This window comes from Micropterus salmoides, unplaced genomic scaffold (assembly GCF_014851395.1).
Source record: "Micropterus salmoides isolate LMB-PRFRI ecotype aquatic unplaced genomic scaffold, ASM1485139v1 Ms_hic_scaffold_12, whole genome shotgun sequence".
In the NCBI taxonomy this organism is placed as follows: domain Eukaryota; kingdom Metazoa; phylum Chordata; class Actinopteri; order Centrarchiformes; family Centrarchidae; genus Micropterus; species Micropterus salmoides.
The window spans coordinates 31,763,094-31,775,888 of record NW_024040263.1 but is presented as its reverse complement, the minus strand read 5'-3'; the positions used below and the strand labels follow the sequence as shown (position 1 = coordinate 31,775,888).

The 12,795-nt window shown below is 41.7% G+C and overlaps 1 protein-coding gene and 1 non-coding gene across 6 annotated transcripts in view; one reads left to right on the top strand and one right to left on the bottom strand.

The window, feature by feature from the left end:
• Positions 1 to 2,294: 2,294 nt before the first annotated feature.
• Positions 2,295 to 2,386, top strand: trnar-ucu. The gene is given in 2 exon segments: positions 2,295 to 2,331; positions 2,351 to 2,386. It is a non-coding gene; the product is annotated as a tRNA-Arg (tRNA).
• A 4,158-nt stretch (positions 2,387 to 6,544) lies between these two features.
• The window catches only part of LOC119899812 (microtubule-associated tumor suppressor candidate 2-like), a 65,444-nt gene continuing 59,193 nt past the window's right edge, over positions 6,545 to 12,795 (bottom strand). For all 5 annotated transcript variants that reach the window (XM_038714592.1, XM_038714594.1, XM_038714591.1 and 2 more), the window contains exons 13-18: positions 12,604 to 12,709; positions 12,328 to 12,401; positions 11,232 to 11,330; positions 9,508 to 9,624; positions 9,202 to 9,299; positions 6,545 to 8,037 (exon numbers count right to left, since the gene is read on the bottom strand). In XM_038714592.1, coding sequence (XP_038570520.1) covers positions 7,824 to 8,037; positions 9,202 to 9,299; positions 9,508 to 9,624; positions 11,232 to 11,330; positions 12,328 to 12,401; positions 12,604 to 12,709 — 708 coding nt within the window. In that variant the 3' untranslated portion in view covers positions 6,545 to 7,823. The remainder of the gene's footprint in view (positions 8,038 to 9,201; positions 9,300 to 9,507; positions 9,625 to 11,231; positions 11,331 to 12,327; positions 12,402 to 12,603; positions 12,710 to 12,795) is intronic.

Sequence of the window (12,795 nt, the reverse complement as noted above, 5' to 3'; positions counted from 1 at the left end):
GGATCCAAATAAAATTGAGAACTACTATGATCTGAACACCCCCATTGTCAACAAGACCATGAAACCACCAAATGTGTCAACATTTGACCGATCTGAAAACCCTTTGAAACAATTGATATCGGCCATCTGAAGAACGACTCTGTCGAGTTTGGTAGCGTTTGAAGAAAGACTTGTGGAGATATAGATGTTAATTGATTTAGCATGTTCACACATAGCTAATCTTCGTTTGAGTTTTCGTCCAACAGTTTTTGCTGCCCAAACACTTTTAGTGGACAAAAAGAAGAAAGAAGTAGATCTCAACTGGAAGTTTGTTCCATTCCACTGCTGCCATGTACAAAAATTGCCCAGAACAGCTCTTTGACAGTAAGTCGGGTTAATGGCCCCTAATATTTCCACCTGGAGATGAAAAATATATTCCTAATGTTAGCTAATTACAGGAAGGAACGTGGAGGTGGTTAGATTGGCAGCATTCTCTGCTCACTTATCTAACTGGAGCTACATTTGCTCAAAGCAGCGGGAGCAGAAAATAGGTTACGTAAATCCATAATAACTTTATTTGGATTTGATGGATTTGATGCTAGCTTAACTTTACTGTTATGTTTGTTTAGCCATAATTCTCTCACTCTCTCTTTTATCTTCTTTCCTTCCTACCAACAACTTTGGTCTCTTTGCAGGCTCTGCCATGATATCCATACTGAGAATACTCAACTAGCTTCTTCCAAAGTATTATTTACATTATATAGGTTACTATTTTGCTTCTTATAGCTTGCCTCAAAAGCTAAGAAGAGAAAAAGAGAGTGACCAAGCAAGAGACAACAGGTGTTATGCCGAGTTTTGCATCCCTGCCGAGAACTGCATGCACCTCCAAATACTGCTATTACGCTACAGTATTCTTTGTGGGGTTCATCAATGGTGATAAATGATTTTAAGTATATATTTTATGAATGTTTAGAGTCGTTAATATTTCATATTTCACCCTAACCTTTTTGTATTTTAGTCTTTTCAATGTTTTCATGCTCTTATCTTGTTTTTTTTTGTTTTTTTTGTATTATTCTTTGTTAAAGCACTTTGTAACTTGTTTTTGAAAAGTGCTCTACAAATAAGGATTATTATATGTTATTATTATTACAGTTAGTAGGCCTAGATGTAGCATTCCTTGAGATTAATTGTGTTCTCACACTTGCTTGATGTTTGGCTGTGTTAGCGAAGTTGGTGACTTGCTAGTTTATCTTTTTGTTTTATAATCCTAACAGATGCACGCGTACAGTTGTCCTTATTTACGACAAAGGTGAATTACACTCTGAAACGGGAGGGGCACTAAACGCACAAAAAAAACAATACTTTACACCTGCTTTACGTACTATGGAGCCCCCCTGGTGACTTCAATGAAAAATATATTAATTTGTGGCCTCAAAGTAATAATTTGTGGTCACTATTACAAAAAAATAAGTTGTGGCCTCAAAAAAATAATTTGTGGCCACGAGTTAATATATTTTCTGTTAATGTCATCAGGGGGGCTCCGTAGCTTTCACACGCACGTCCATTCTTTTATTTTGAAGGCATGCACAACCAAACAGGAAATCACATCAGGTTTATGCCTTTATGCACACAGTCTATGGCAGTAACTGGAAAAGCAGGTTCAAGATGACGACCTAGCAAGTAGCTTTTAAGCAAATGAACTGAAAAAGAACCCGCATCAGTTTTACAGCAAAACCTATAGACATAACCGTCTAGAAGAGAGAGAGACCCGGCGTGAGCTTCTTATATATACAGCCTATGGGCGTGAGCTTCTTATATATACAGCCTATGGGCGTGAGCTTCTTATATATACAGCCTATGGGCGTGAGCTTCTTATATATACAGCCTATGGGCGTGAGCTTCTTATATATACAGCCTATGGGCGTGAGCTTCTTATATATACAGCCTATGGGCGTGAACCAGGCGGCGTCATGCTGCGGTGTCTTCTTCAATAAAGAGCAGAGTAACGTTAATGTCGCCAAGATTAAGTTACCCTAAACAATCCTGTAGGTTACAATAGTTTGCATCTCAGAGATCATCCCACGCTTAAACGCAACCAGTCCCAAACAGAAAGAGGCTCGAGAAGATGTCGGCTCCTTCTCCGGTTCCGTGACTGTCGTTGTCCAGTAAGTTAGTCATCCCGATTCTTTCTCTCTAGTACATTGAAGCGGCGTTAGCGACACGACGCAACCTCGCTACATGTTACGCAGTGTGATAAATCGATAACATGCGAATAAGAAGGTTTATTATGTATTAAGCCGAAGTGTTCAACAGGTGGCTCCGTGGCGCAATGGATAGCGCATTGGACTTCTAGTCAAGCACTTGAGGAGTGATTCAAAGGTTGTGGGTTCGAGTCCCACCGGAGTCGCACTTTTATTTTTGTTTTCTGGTAAGTCAGTTCATCAGAGATTTGCCGGCACACATAAACGCGGTGTTGTTAACTTTCCATTCAGTGCAGCCAGATAACTCGGAGTGAGCTTTTTGGCTAATATTATTCACCATTATTGGCGCCTTTAACAATTAAAAACAAACATAGCGCTGCTAAGACTCACGTTATTTCAACACAACAAATCCTCTCTGACTGACCACCGTTGCAACAACTCTCTCGTGAAATTACAGAGCGAGAATCGTCTTTGAACAAGACTTTTGTTTCTGGTAAAAAACAAATTGTGTCGCCAGGAGGCACTCGGAGGGATCCTGTCCACGATGTTATCAAACACCTGGTTCAACAGTCTGAGCGTGTCGACGGCAAAACGAAGAACTTTTTGCCCCAAAAGCAGCTGGTTTTCACGCTGTGGGCGTGTCTGCTCTGTTTTAGTTCCAAGTCAGTGTTATTATCTGTAGTCCTTTAGCATCTGTCTTATAGTATGTTGGGTTAGTCTGTGTTTTGGGTCATGTCTTGTGTCTAGTTTACTCTGTGTGTTTGTGCTGGTTGGTCTGGTACTGTCTGCGTGTCTGGTTGTGTGGTTACGATCTGTTTAGTTCATTATGATTTTGATCATTCTGCTTTAGTCTCCGTGTAGCCTTGTTTATTATTTTATTCATCCGCATATTAAAGTTTACTTAGTATCTGTCTTGTATCTTAGGTTTAGTTCTGTGTCTCAGTTCATGTCTTAGTGTTTTCTCCGGGTCTGTGTACTTCTGTGTTTTGCCCATGTCTGCTCTGAGTTCTGTTTTATCCCAGTCTGTTTTCCCTGTTGGCGTTAGTTTTGTTGTGATCTGTCTGCTTGTGTCTGAGTTAGTTTTCTTGTATCAGTTTAGTAAAGTCAAATAAATGCTGAAATAATTTTTTTATTAATTTTTATTTAAATAAACAAAAACAAAAGTTGAAAGAAATCCATAAAATGCAAATGATTATACTCATGTATTTATTTGTTGCTGAATAAGTCATTTGTAGTCTTCCTTAGCCTATATGGAGGACTGAAATTACATATTCATCAATAACTAAATACATTTTCATGAAACAAATAAAAGTATCTTATTTCTACAAATCTACATTATTTTCATCAGTGGCGTTTCTTGTTCACATGGCTGTCTCTCTGTCGGTAAGACATCTTTTTAAACTGTATATCCTACACTGCTACACTGTTATTTTATCGCCTTGTAAGGTGACTTGGTGTTTTGAAAGGCTCCTATAAATAAAATTTATTATTATTATAAGAACTTCTGCTAATTATCAGTACATCTTACTAAATACTACACTATGAGGTTTCTAATCATTCCATGCAGATCATTTTGGTTTTATGTGCACAGATTTAGAGATTTCTGTCTAAGGTGTCTGCCTTCACCAAAGAGGTGATTGGAATTTGAATTGTTATTTTGTGGCGGCAAAACAACAGCAATCTGTACCTGTTCCACAGACCTCGCTGTGAACTATGTGTTAGCTAAAGTAGCAGTTCCAATGAAAACTTTTCATGTAGAAATTTCTCCAAAGTAATAAGAGCATTGGAAAGACCCACTGCTGTTCATATTAAAACATTTTATTTGTCAAAGTTAAAACAATAGCTAAAGACAAACCAGACATGGTTGGACTATAATGTCCGCTGTTTACTGTATGTTTGTTAAAGATAAGATGAGATGCTGTTTTATTGACCCCCCCTAGTGGAAATTCAAATTGGCACCGCAGCACAGATGACATTCAGTACATGTGATGTTGGTTTTGGGTTTAGGGTGATCATTCTGTGTTAGTTATGTCTGCTCTTGATAGTGAAGCTGCTTGTATAGAGCGTCACCCGACTGCCTCCTTCCCAGATAATTTCAGATGGAAACATGTTTAAGCTCTAGTCTGGTCACTTTGTGCATACCTGTAAAAAAAAGAAAAATATTAAAAATGTACCACTGTCAACATAAAGACCACATCTCTTGAGTACAACCTTGACTCTTACCCTTCAAAAGTGTCAGCAGGATTGTTTGTAGCTTGACCTCCATGCCTTGATGATGAGGTCTATGAAGTAATGATTGGCCACAGTATTTTCCAACAAAACTGTCCAGGACTTTATTCTAATTTCAGCAGAATATGTTCAATGAAATATTAAAACAGAAAGTCCATTACTGCCAGTACTTGGGGTGGCATCGATGTCCCAAGTGGTCTCAAAACCAAGTCGCAGCAGAAATAGAAGTTTTATTTGTTTTGTTTTTTTACAACAATCATTAAATCTGAAGTTTAAGAAATATGCAGGACATTAGCATGTTAGTCTCTGTCAAGCAGGCCCAGCAGCTGGAGCACATACCCAACACACACCTGGCCCCTGAGAACCTGTACAGCGTTAGGGCAAGATTTCTTAGAGAGAGATGTAGGGAACTGTCAGCTAAAGCAACTTTGTAAAGCAATTCTGTCAGGTTTAAGTGAAATGAACGCAGCTTGAAAGTCCTGTCGAATGTCTCCATGTGTTTCAGACAAATTCCATCCAGCCGCTAATAATCTCACAAAAATGTAAAGCAAATATGTCTGTGTTTCTGCTGGCTTCCATTAGTTCCAAATGATTTATTTAGCCGTTGGTGATTTATTTACCCGACGGTAACGTGGCCAGTGGGCGGTATGGGATTCGTCCAGGCGGCTCTCCCACCGCCCTGAGCGTCCACTGTGACATGAACAGTGGAAGAGGATGGACTGTCTTCCAGAGGAGGAGGGATAGCAAGGAGAGCTCTGACAGGTGTGTGTGTGTGCGCGCTTCAAACACATAAAAATAGGAATTTACCCTTGCATGCATCAAGAAATCAAAGACATTCAAGTGGATGAATCAGTGCGTGCACACTTGAGTGCACGCATGGATTTGGAGACCTCTACGCCCCTGATGGAGAATTCTGGCTGGGCAACAAACCTCTACACCGTATCACCTCACAAGGTGTGTGTACCTGTGTTTGATGATTTGTCAGACATTATAGGATGGCTGCCAGTGTAACTGTCTTGTCTAGGAAACCACGACCTGCGGACTGACATGGAAGACTTTGACGGTTATCGGCGCCACACGGTGGACAAGAACTTCACAGTATCAGATGGAAAGGTAAAACAGAGGCGCTGCAACATAAAGCGGAATCCTTCAACAAGATTTAAGATTTTGAACCAAGTTAACAGTTGCAGAGAGTTAAGTTCTCTCATTTTCTTTTGCGGAATTTAACACAATTTTGGCAAAATAGTTAAATTCTCCAGACTGGAATAATCCACTGGAATTTTTCTACCTTGTAAACCATCTTGTATCCTGGTGTGTCTGCTTATCTTTCCTCTGATGTCTGTTGTTTTTCAGTGTTTAACCTCTCTTCATTTCCTATAACACTAAGTGTTCTTTGGGTTTTATGCCCTTTGATATGGAAACAGCAGTAAGAACGTCTGGCTTCAGTACCAGTTACATCTAGGAGACTACAGTGGGAAAGCAACGGACACCCATGGCCCCCCTCTGCTGGACAGAAATGGATGGATCCAGGCTTGGGGTTAAACGGGGTCAGATTCAGCACCTACGACCAGCTGAAAGATGACGGCAGGTGTATCAGACAAGGCAAGTCAGGCTGGTGGTTCAGCAAGTAACAGACACTTTTACGCTGTGCAGAACAACCTCATGCTAAAAGTTAAAAACGAGGGAGCAAAATTCAAAATGGCAATATGCGTTAGGGGTTTCATCCATTTTTCTTTTATTTCCTCATCGCAGGTGTGATTCAGGCAACCCGAGTGGTCATTACTACAACGGGCCGTACCAAGCAATGACTGATGTGGTGGTACGTCATCAAATCCGTGGGTCATGATGGTACGAGCCACTGACCGTGAGCAGGTCACGCCCAGTCAGCTGGACAACTCGAGCCCAGCAAAGCGGCAGGCTACGGCGTGGATCTTCCTCATGACTGGGCTGGAAGCAAACTGTCTCCTTACTGGAGCTGAAAAGCTTTCCTGTTTTCTTTTTGGTACAGGGTACAGACTGGGTAAAGTCAGCGTCATTTCACTCGTGCCTTTCCTGTGTTCCTGCTGTCTGACGTTTTCAAAAATGTGAATCATGCATTTATTTTAATATTGAAAATAAAACAATGTTTCTTTGAGTTAATCTTATGTCATATTGCATTTATTCTCTGTCCAAAATAAAACAGAACATGGTACACTGAGGCAATTTGGGTACATCTGTTTCATCTGGACAAACACCAGACACACAAAGTGAAACTATTTTTTTGGATTCAGTTAAACAGACGCCAGAATCATCTGTCAGTTAAAGAGAGTCTGGGAGTTTTCTCTGTGGAAATGATCACTGGTGGATCTGGTCATTTCATGTGTGACCCAAAGCAAAGGCAGATATTATTTGATCCGTCATTAGTTCAGCTTTGCTTGGTTTGTGTTTGGGTAACTTTAGAGGATGTGGGGAATCATATTTATTTGTTACTGATTTAAGGTAAAACGTAAAGGTGTGGGGTACAACACTGTCCTGGCTAACACCATCCTTAATAAATAAACTGGCTCTGAGATGTGTGTGTGTCTGAACTGGCCTGCTCAGATTTAACATCCAAGGGTGATTACATTCCACATAGATTAAGGTAGAGGTTGTGAGAAGCTCACACAGAGGAACATATCCATTGGTTTAAAAAGGTTCATGTCAGTAATTCAGGTCGGCTCCTCAAATGAACAACCTGAACGTGTTCCTGTTTGCCCACAGTGGGACATCAAGTTCATCCACTTCCAGAGCTCCAAAGCAATCAGTGATTGATCTTCGCTCTTTGGGGGTGAGGGGTGGGGGGGGGCATCCTCTTTAAAAGAAGGGAGAAGGCAAAACAGTCCTGCTTATGCACCAAAAAGTACCCGTCATTTTAGAATTTCCAGACCCAAACAACTTTGGGTCCGTTTCCCCCAGACCTGCATACACCGAAAATCCAACGTTCTTTCTCATGCGCCTCTTCAGAAAGAGGGGCATCAGAGAACAGAATGAGCTTTAACTCTACAACATAAGGGGAAAAGGCAAGGATAGTCATAACAAGAGTGAGGCGCTATGTACAGACCCTGAGGTGTGCCTGCCAATGTTTTCTTCAGAAAAAGAAGAAAGGTTTGTTGGAGATCCAGGCATTAGGTAGAGACTTACGGAGAGCAAGGCCAGTCCCACGCTCAGCTTGAAGTGCATCGGTGCCACTGCAATCGTCTTTTCGTTTTTTCAAAATAAACGTCTTTAAAGCAATTTATTCCAAATGTACAAGTCCATCATTAATGTCCAACAACACTGCTGTGTGAAGTCTCTCTCTGTATTTGGAACAGCTTCCATCTTTTTGAGGCTTGTCAAAGGTGATGAGGAGAATCGGGGAGTCAGAGGAGAGGAAGTGGTTGTCCTTTGCCGTTGGGGTTATCTGGGCGATAAGGGTGCAGCTGTGGGGAAGGAGGCAGAGTTCCTTGGCGAGCTGAAGGGTGAGGTGGGTGAGAGGCGGCGGGGACTCCCCAGCAGGTCGCCGTTGTGCAGCTTCCACAGCAGCTCCTCGTTCTCCATGGACAGACGCTTGTTGACCTTGGACTCTTTCTGCAGCGTCTGCTGGAGTTTGGCTTGTTCAGAGGACAGCTGCCTGCAGGGGGAGACAGAGAGCTGTAGTGGGCTGCAGGGACACGCTGTGGCTATCTGGGTCCAGGATCATCAAGTTAAAAATATTTTTAAGGAAAGAACTGAACTTGGATTTTATTATCAGTAATAACTACTTCATACTGGTTATTTTTTCACTATCAAAGGACAAACTCAAATAAGAACCGACAGAGGTCAACCCTCTTTGTGTGATCTAATGATATTTATATTAACACATTTCCATGATTTCACTGGTCAAATTATAAACTAGTCACAACACAATACAGACGCCGACACCCAAGCTTTTGATTATCTGTCAACGTCAGATTCTTTATTCATCTAAGACCATTGTTAGTGCTGAGATATTTGAATTCAGGGCTTCACAATAAAACACTTCCTTCATGTGGCAGGTTATTCCTGTTCCTCTTACAGATTACCAGGTAAAGGAAAGGGAGAAAGGTCAGATGTGAGATTAAGCCTCATGGTCACATGACTGATTGATCTTTAACTATTTAAACAAGTATCAGTAAGTAGCAGGCTTTTAAACTGTATCCACTATGTTGTCCCAGAAGATAAAACCTAACCTCACGTGGAATTCCAGGCAGGTTAAATCAAACACTAAGGGGCAAATCCACAAAGAATTGATTGTGGCCGCTGTAGTGCCATAAATTGTGCATCACTTGCTCTCTGCCTCGTCTCAAGGTCTCACGAAATTACAGCACAAATACCTCTAAGGTTTTGCAGCTGAATGAAACCTGCCAGAGTTTTGCATCTGGTAAATGTTCATCTGCAAAGTTCTGTAATGGTCCATGTATTTTTCGTTAAGGTGTGCTGAAGTGGCCCATCACACGACATTGTTAAGCAACATATTCAAGTGTTACAGGTGCTCAGTTGTTTTCCTCCAATAATACCTTCTTAGGAAGTCTGGGCATGATATTCCTTATAAATGCTCTTCAGTTAGCACCAACTCTCTGAAAACGCTTATAATTTCACTCTCACTGCGTGCGATTATTAGTGCTGGTGTTCGTGACTTGGACTTATATGTATATTACCTAATTTAAATACGTGCAAATAGTACCAGAGCACAGAGATGCAGCGCAGTTAGTGCATTTAACCCTTCGCAGGTACGTCATGAATTGCATAGTGTCTTTTTCCACCCCGGAGTACGTACTTTGAGAGAGCAGCGTGTTTGTCCATCCTGGCCTTGTAGTCCTCGTTCTCCTGTTGAACCTTCTTCAGACACTCACCCAGTTTCACATTAGTCTCCACCTGCGACACACACAGCCACACAAAAGACTGGTTTGATCTAAAGCCCCTAAATGCATTAACTACATTCATCTGGACCATTTCCCCCCAAAACAGCACACAAAAAGGGAAAAGTAATCAATATAAAACTCTGAGACAGCATTCAGACTACAGTGAGGCAGACTCTCTAGGATAATGTGTAATGATTGGATTGAGACGGATTGGTGCCCACCAGTTTGTCCATCTCCATGAGCTTCTTCTCCTTCTGGTGCAGCTGGTTGTTCTTGATCTCCAGCACCACCTTAAGACTCTCCAGCTCCTGCTCCAGGTACACTGTGTAGGAGTCCTTCTGCACAAACAAGCATGTGTTTAGAACAGGCTATATGAAACTTTGAAGAGGTGGTATTTGGCTCATTTTCAGGTTCTATTCAGGGGTTGTACCAGAACAGGTTTACATGGTTTAACTTTCAAAAAAACACCATATTGTTCATCATACTGCACATTGCTGCAGCTCCTCTTTTCACCCTGTGTTGAAGGCTTCGTTTTAGCTATGGAGTGATACATCTTGTCTCTAAATGATCTTTGTTGGGAGTTGCAAATGCGCAGTTCCTGGTTAAGGACTACTAGCCAATCAGAAGCAGAGTAGGGCGGGTCAGCGAGAAGCCGGTAAACAGCTTTGATTCAGGTAGGCTACATGTTGCCGACCAGCTTGGCAACATGAACTGGAGCGAGAGTTTCAGAGTGGTGAGTTATTAATCTGTAACAAAATGATCTTTCATCCATAAAGCTCGCTGTTTTTCCACCGCTGTTTTTGAGGGCGTGTCGGAGTAACCGCTTGGCGAGGGGAGGTAGGCTGCGTGTGCTTCCACTGGAAGCCTCTCAGAAGCATTTCAGCAGCGAAGCGTGCCCCATGTTAATGACTTTTTTTTAATCGTCCTTTTTGTGCTTCTGCTACATTCTTCAAAGCTCTCTGTGGATCACTTTCGTTTCTCGTCTTGACCGGTGCATCTAACAACTACCACAGGGAGCATTTCAGAATAAGAGCGTTTTACCTCTTTACCGTTTAGATTTTGTTGTTAAAAAATTGTAGTTAAATTGTTTCTTTTTTGTCTGATTTAACTGTGTTTATTGTTGATATACAATCAGAAGTCTGTAACGTGTTTTTTAATTTGAAAATTGACCGAATTCTCTGCCGTTTTTGTGTCTGACTTCCTGCCCGGTTCATTGACGCTGGGACGCTTCCTGGACGCACTGCAGCGCTTCTAGTGTGAGCACAAACATTTATTTACATTTACGCTTTTATCCAAAGCGACTTACAATTGCTATACATGTCAGAGGTCGCACGCCTCTGAAACAACTAGGGGTTAAGTGTCTTGCTCCGGGACACAATGGTGGGGGATTAAACCCCGGATCTCTCACACCAAAGGCAGGCGTCTTTATCCACTGCGCCATCAGCACCCCACATTTATAGAATGGCTGCTCTGGCAGCAGCGAAGCAGACAGACTCTGTGGACTTTCGAAGTCAGTGTGGGGTCATGTAAACTTGGTTAATATGACTTTGTAGCAGGTGGGCCCCACGATGAAGCTCCACCCCCACTGTGCTGAGAGTCTAGCTCCACCCCCGGGCAGGACAACAAACAAGCTGTTTGTCAGTTCAGAGCAGAGCTTTCTGTGGAGGATGCGAACTCACTTTGCAAACCTATTACATGCATGAAAAAGGTTTATAACTCAATAAAGGAGAGGGGAAAAAGCCTAAAACCATAATACCAGCTCTTTAATTCTACTTGGGGAGGCATTGGTTTTTCTGGCATGAGCAACAACAACATTAAATCTATTCTACTTTGTTTATATTTCTTTAATAACTTTACCTGCATTCACACAATCTGCAAAACCTTTGGGTTTTGTCTGAGCTGAGAGTCAGAAAGTTATTATCACAGATATAACAAGTTTTTGTACCAGATTCTTGTCACCGAGTACAGCCTTCCTCCTCTCCTCCTCTGCTTTCAGCTTCTCATTCAGAGCCTCCTTCTCTGCTGACAGCTCAGATACTTTCTCCTGGTAAGAGGGACAGACGTGCAGACAGAGGACACAAGTCATTACTGAGTGAACACTGAGCCTTAGGTCATTTAGAATCAATTTTCTTTGCTTATGAGCGTCGATAGCTTTGTTTTATTGTTTTTGCTTCTGCTATTACTACTGAACTACAGAATTTTACTCAACGGATGTTAAACTGCAGCACACAGACACTTTTCCATGATAAATCATCAAACATTCCTCCTGAAGATTTTGGGCATGTTTAAAATTTTTCCTTGAAACCAAATATTTTTGGTTAGCAACACAGCGGCATTTTTTTCTAACCTAGCTGGAAAAATCTCTGGTTGGGTTGCTGCGGCAGTGCAGTGAGCAAGACACAAGGTCGTAGGTTTGAACCCCGGACCGTCAGGAGCTTGTCTCCTTTTTCACCACTGAGCTCAAGAGGAGCTGCTCAGCGTCCAGCAGATCGGTCTGTGAGTAAACTCGGCAGCTTCCAGGTGTGAATGTCTGATGTGGTGAAATATTACCTTGCATGTAATGTATTCAAAGAGCTGGAGATAGAAATGGAGATGGCTCAGTCGAGCAAATACATAAGTGTCAAGTTTCATATATTGTTACCACATGTTCGTTGCCCTATTTGAGCCAAATGCTGTGCGCCAGCGTGTGGATGTGCGTCGCATGGTCACAAAATATTTATTAACTAGATCTTACAGTAGATGTACAGCTCATGTAATATTCATTAGGGGCATTTCACTGACTATTTATAGGCACATATGGGTGTTAAAAGGGTGGGACAAGAAGCTCCAGAGTTTCACTTTCTGTGCTTCGACCGTACGCGACCTTGTGAATCCTACGCACAGTTTTATAAATGAGGACCCGGGTGATCAGCGCGTTTCTGTGAATGACTGGCTTCCTCTCAGTGAAACTTCCCCTGAATGAATAAATGTTTAAAAAAAAAATAAAAGAAGAAGTGCGGACTAAGTTTGAAACTTAGTGTAAATATTATTATTCCTCTTACAAAGAGAGAAGTTTCAGTCTCCTTCAGTGTTCTCTCCAGGTTCTCCAGGTCTGTCTGCTGGATCCTTTTCAGCTCTGAAATACACAGACATATACACACACACTCATTATCAAGTGATCAGGTACTAATGACATTCGCTAATGACTTAATCTTGAAAATATGTATTCAATTTATGAAAGCCTTTAACGTTAGTTTAAAATATTAAACACCTTGCATAGTTCAGTGTGTAAAGTCCTCAGTTTTGTGACAGTATTAATACTAGACTATCATAACTACCTTCTATGGAGGTCTCATATTGCAGTTTGAGAGACTCCATCTTCTGGCTGTGACTCACTTCCTGGCTGTTCCTCTCAGCTTCCTGTCGTCTCCTCAGCTCCTCCACCTGAAGGATGCAGACGCAGACCGGGGCAGCGTACAAATGACTTTACTAAAGCCATGAAAACACCAAACACTGATCAAATCCTTCAC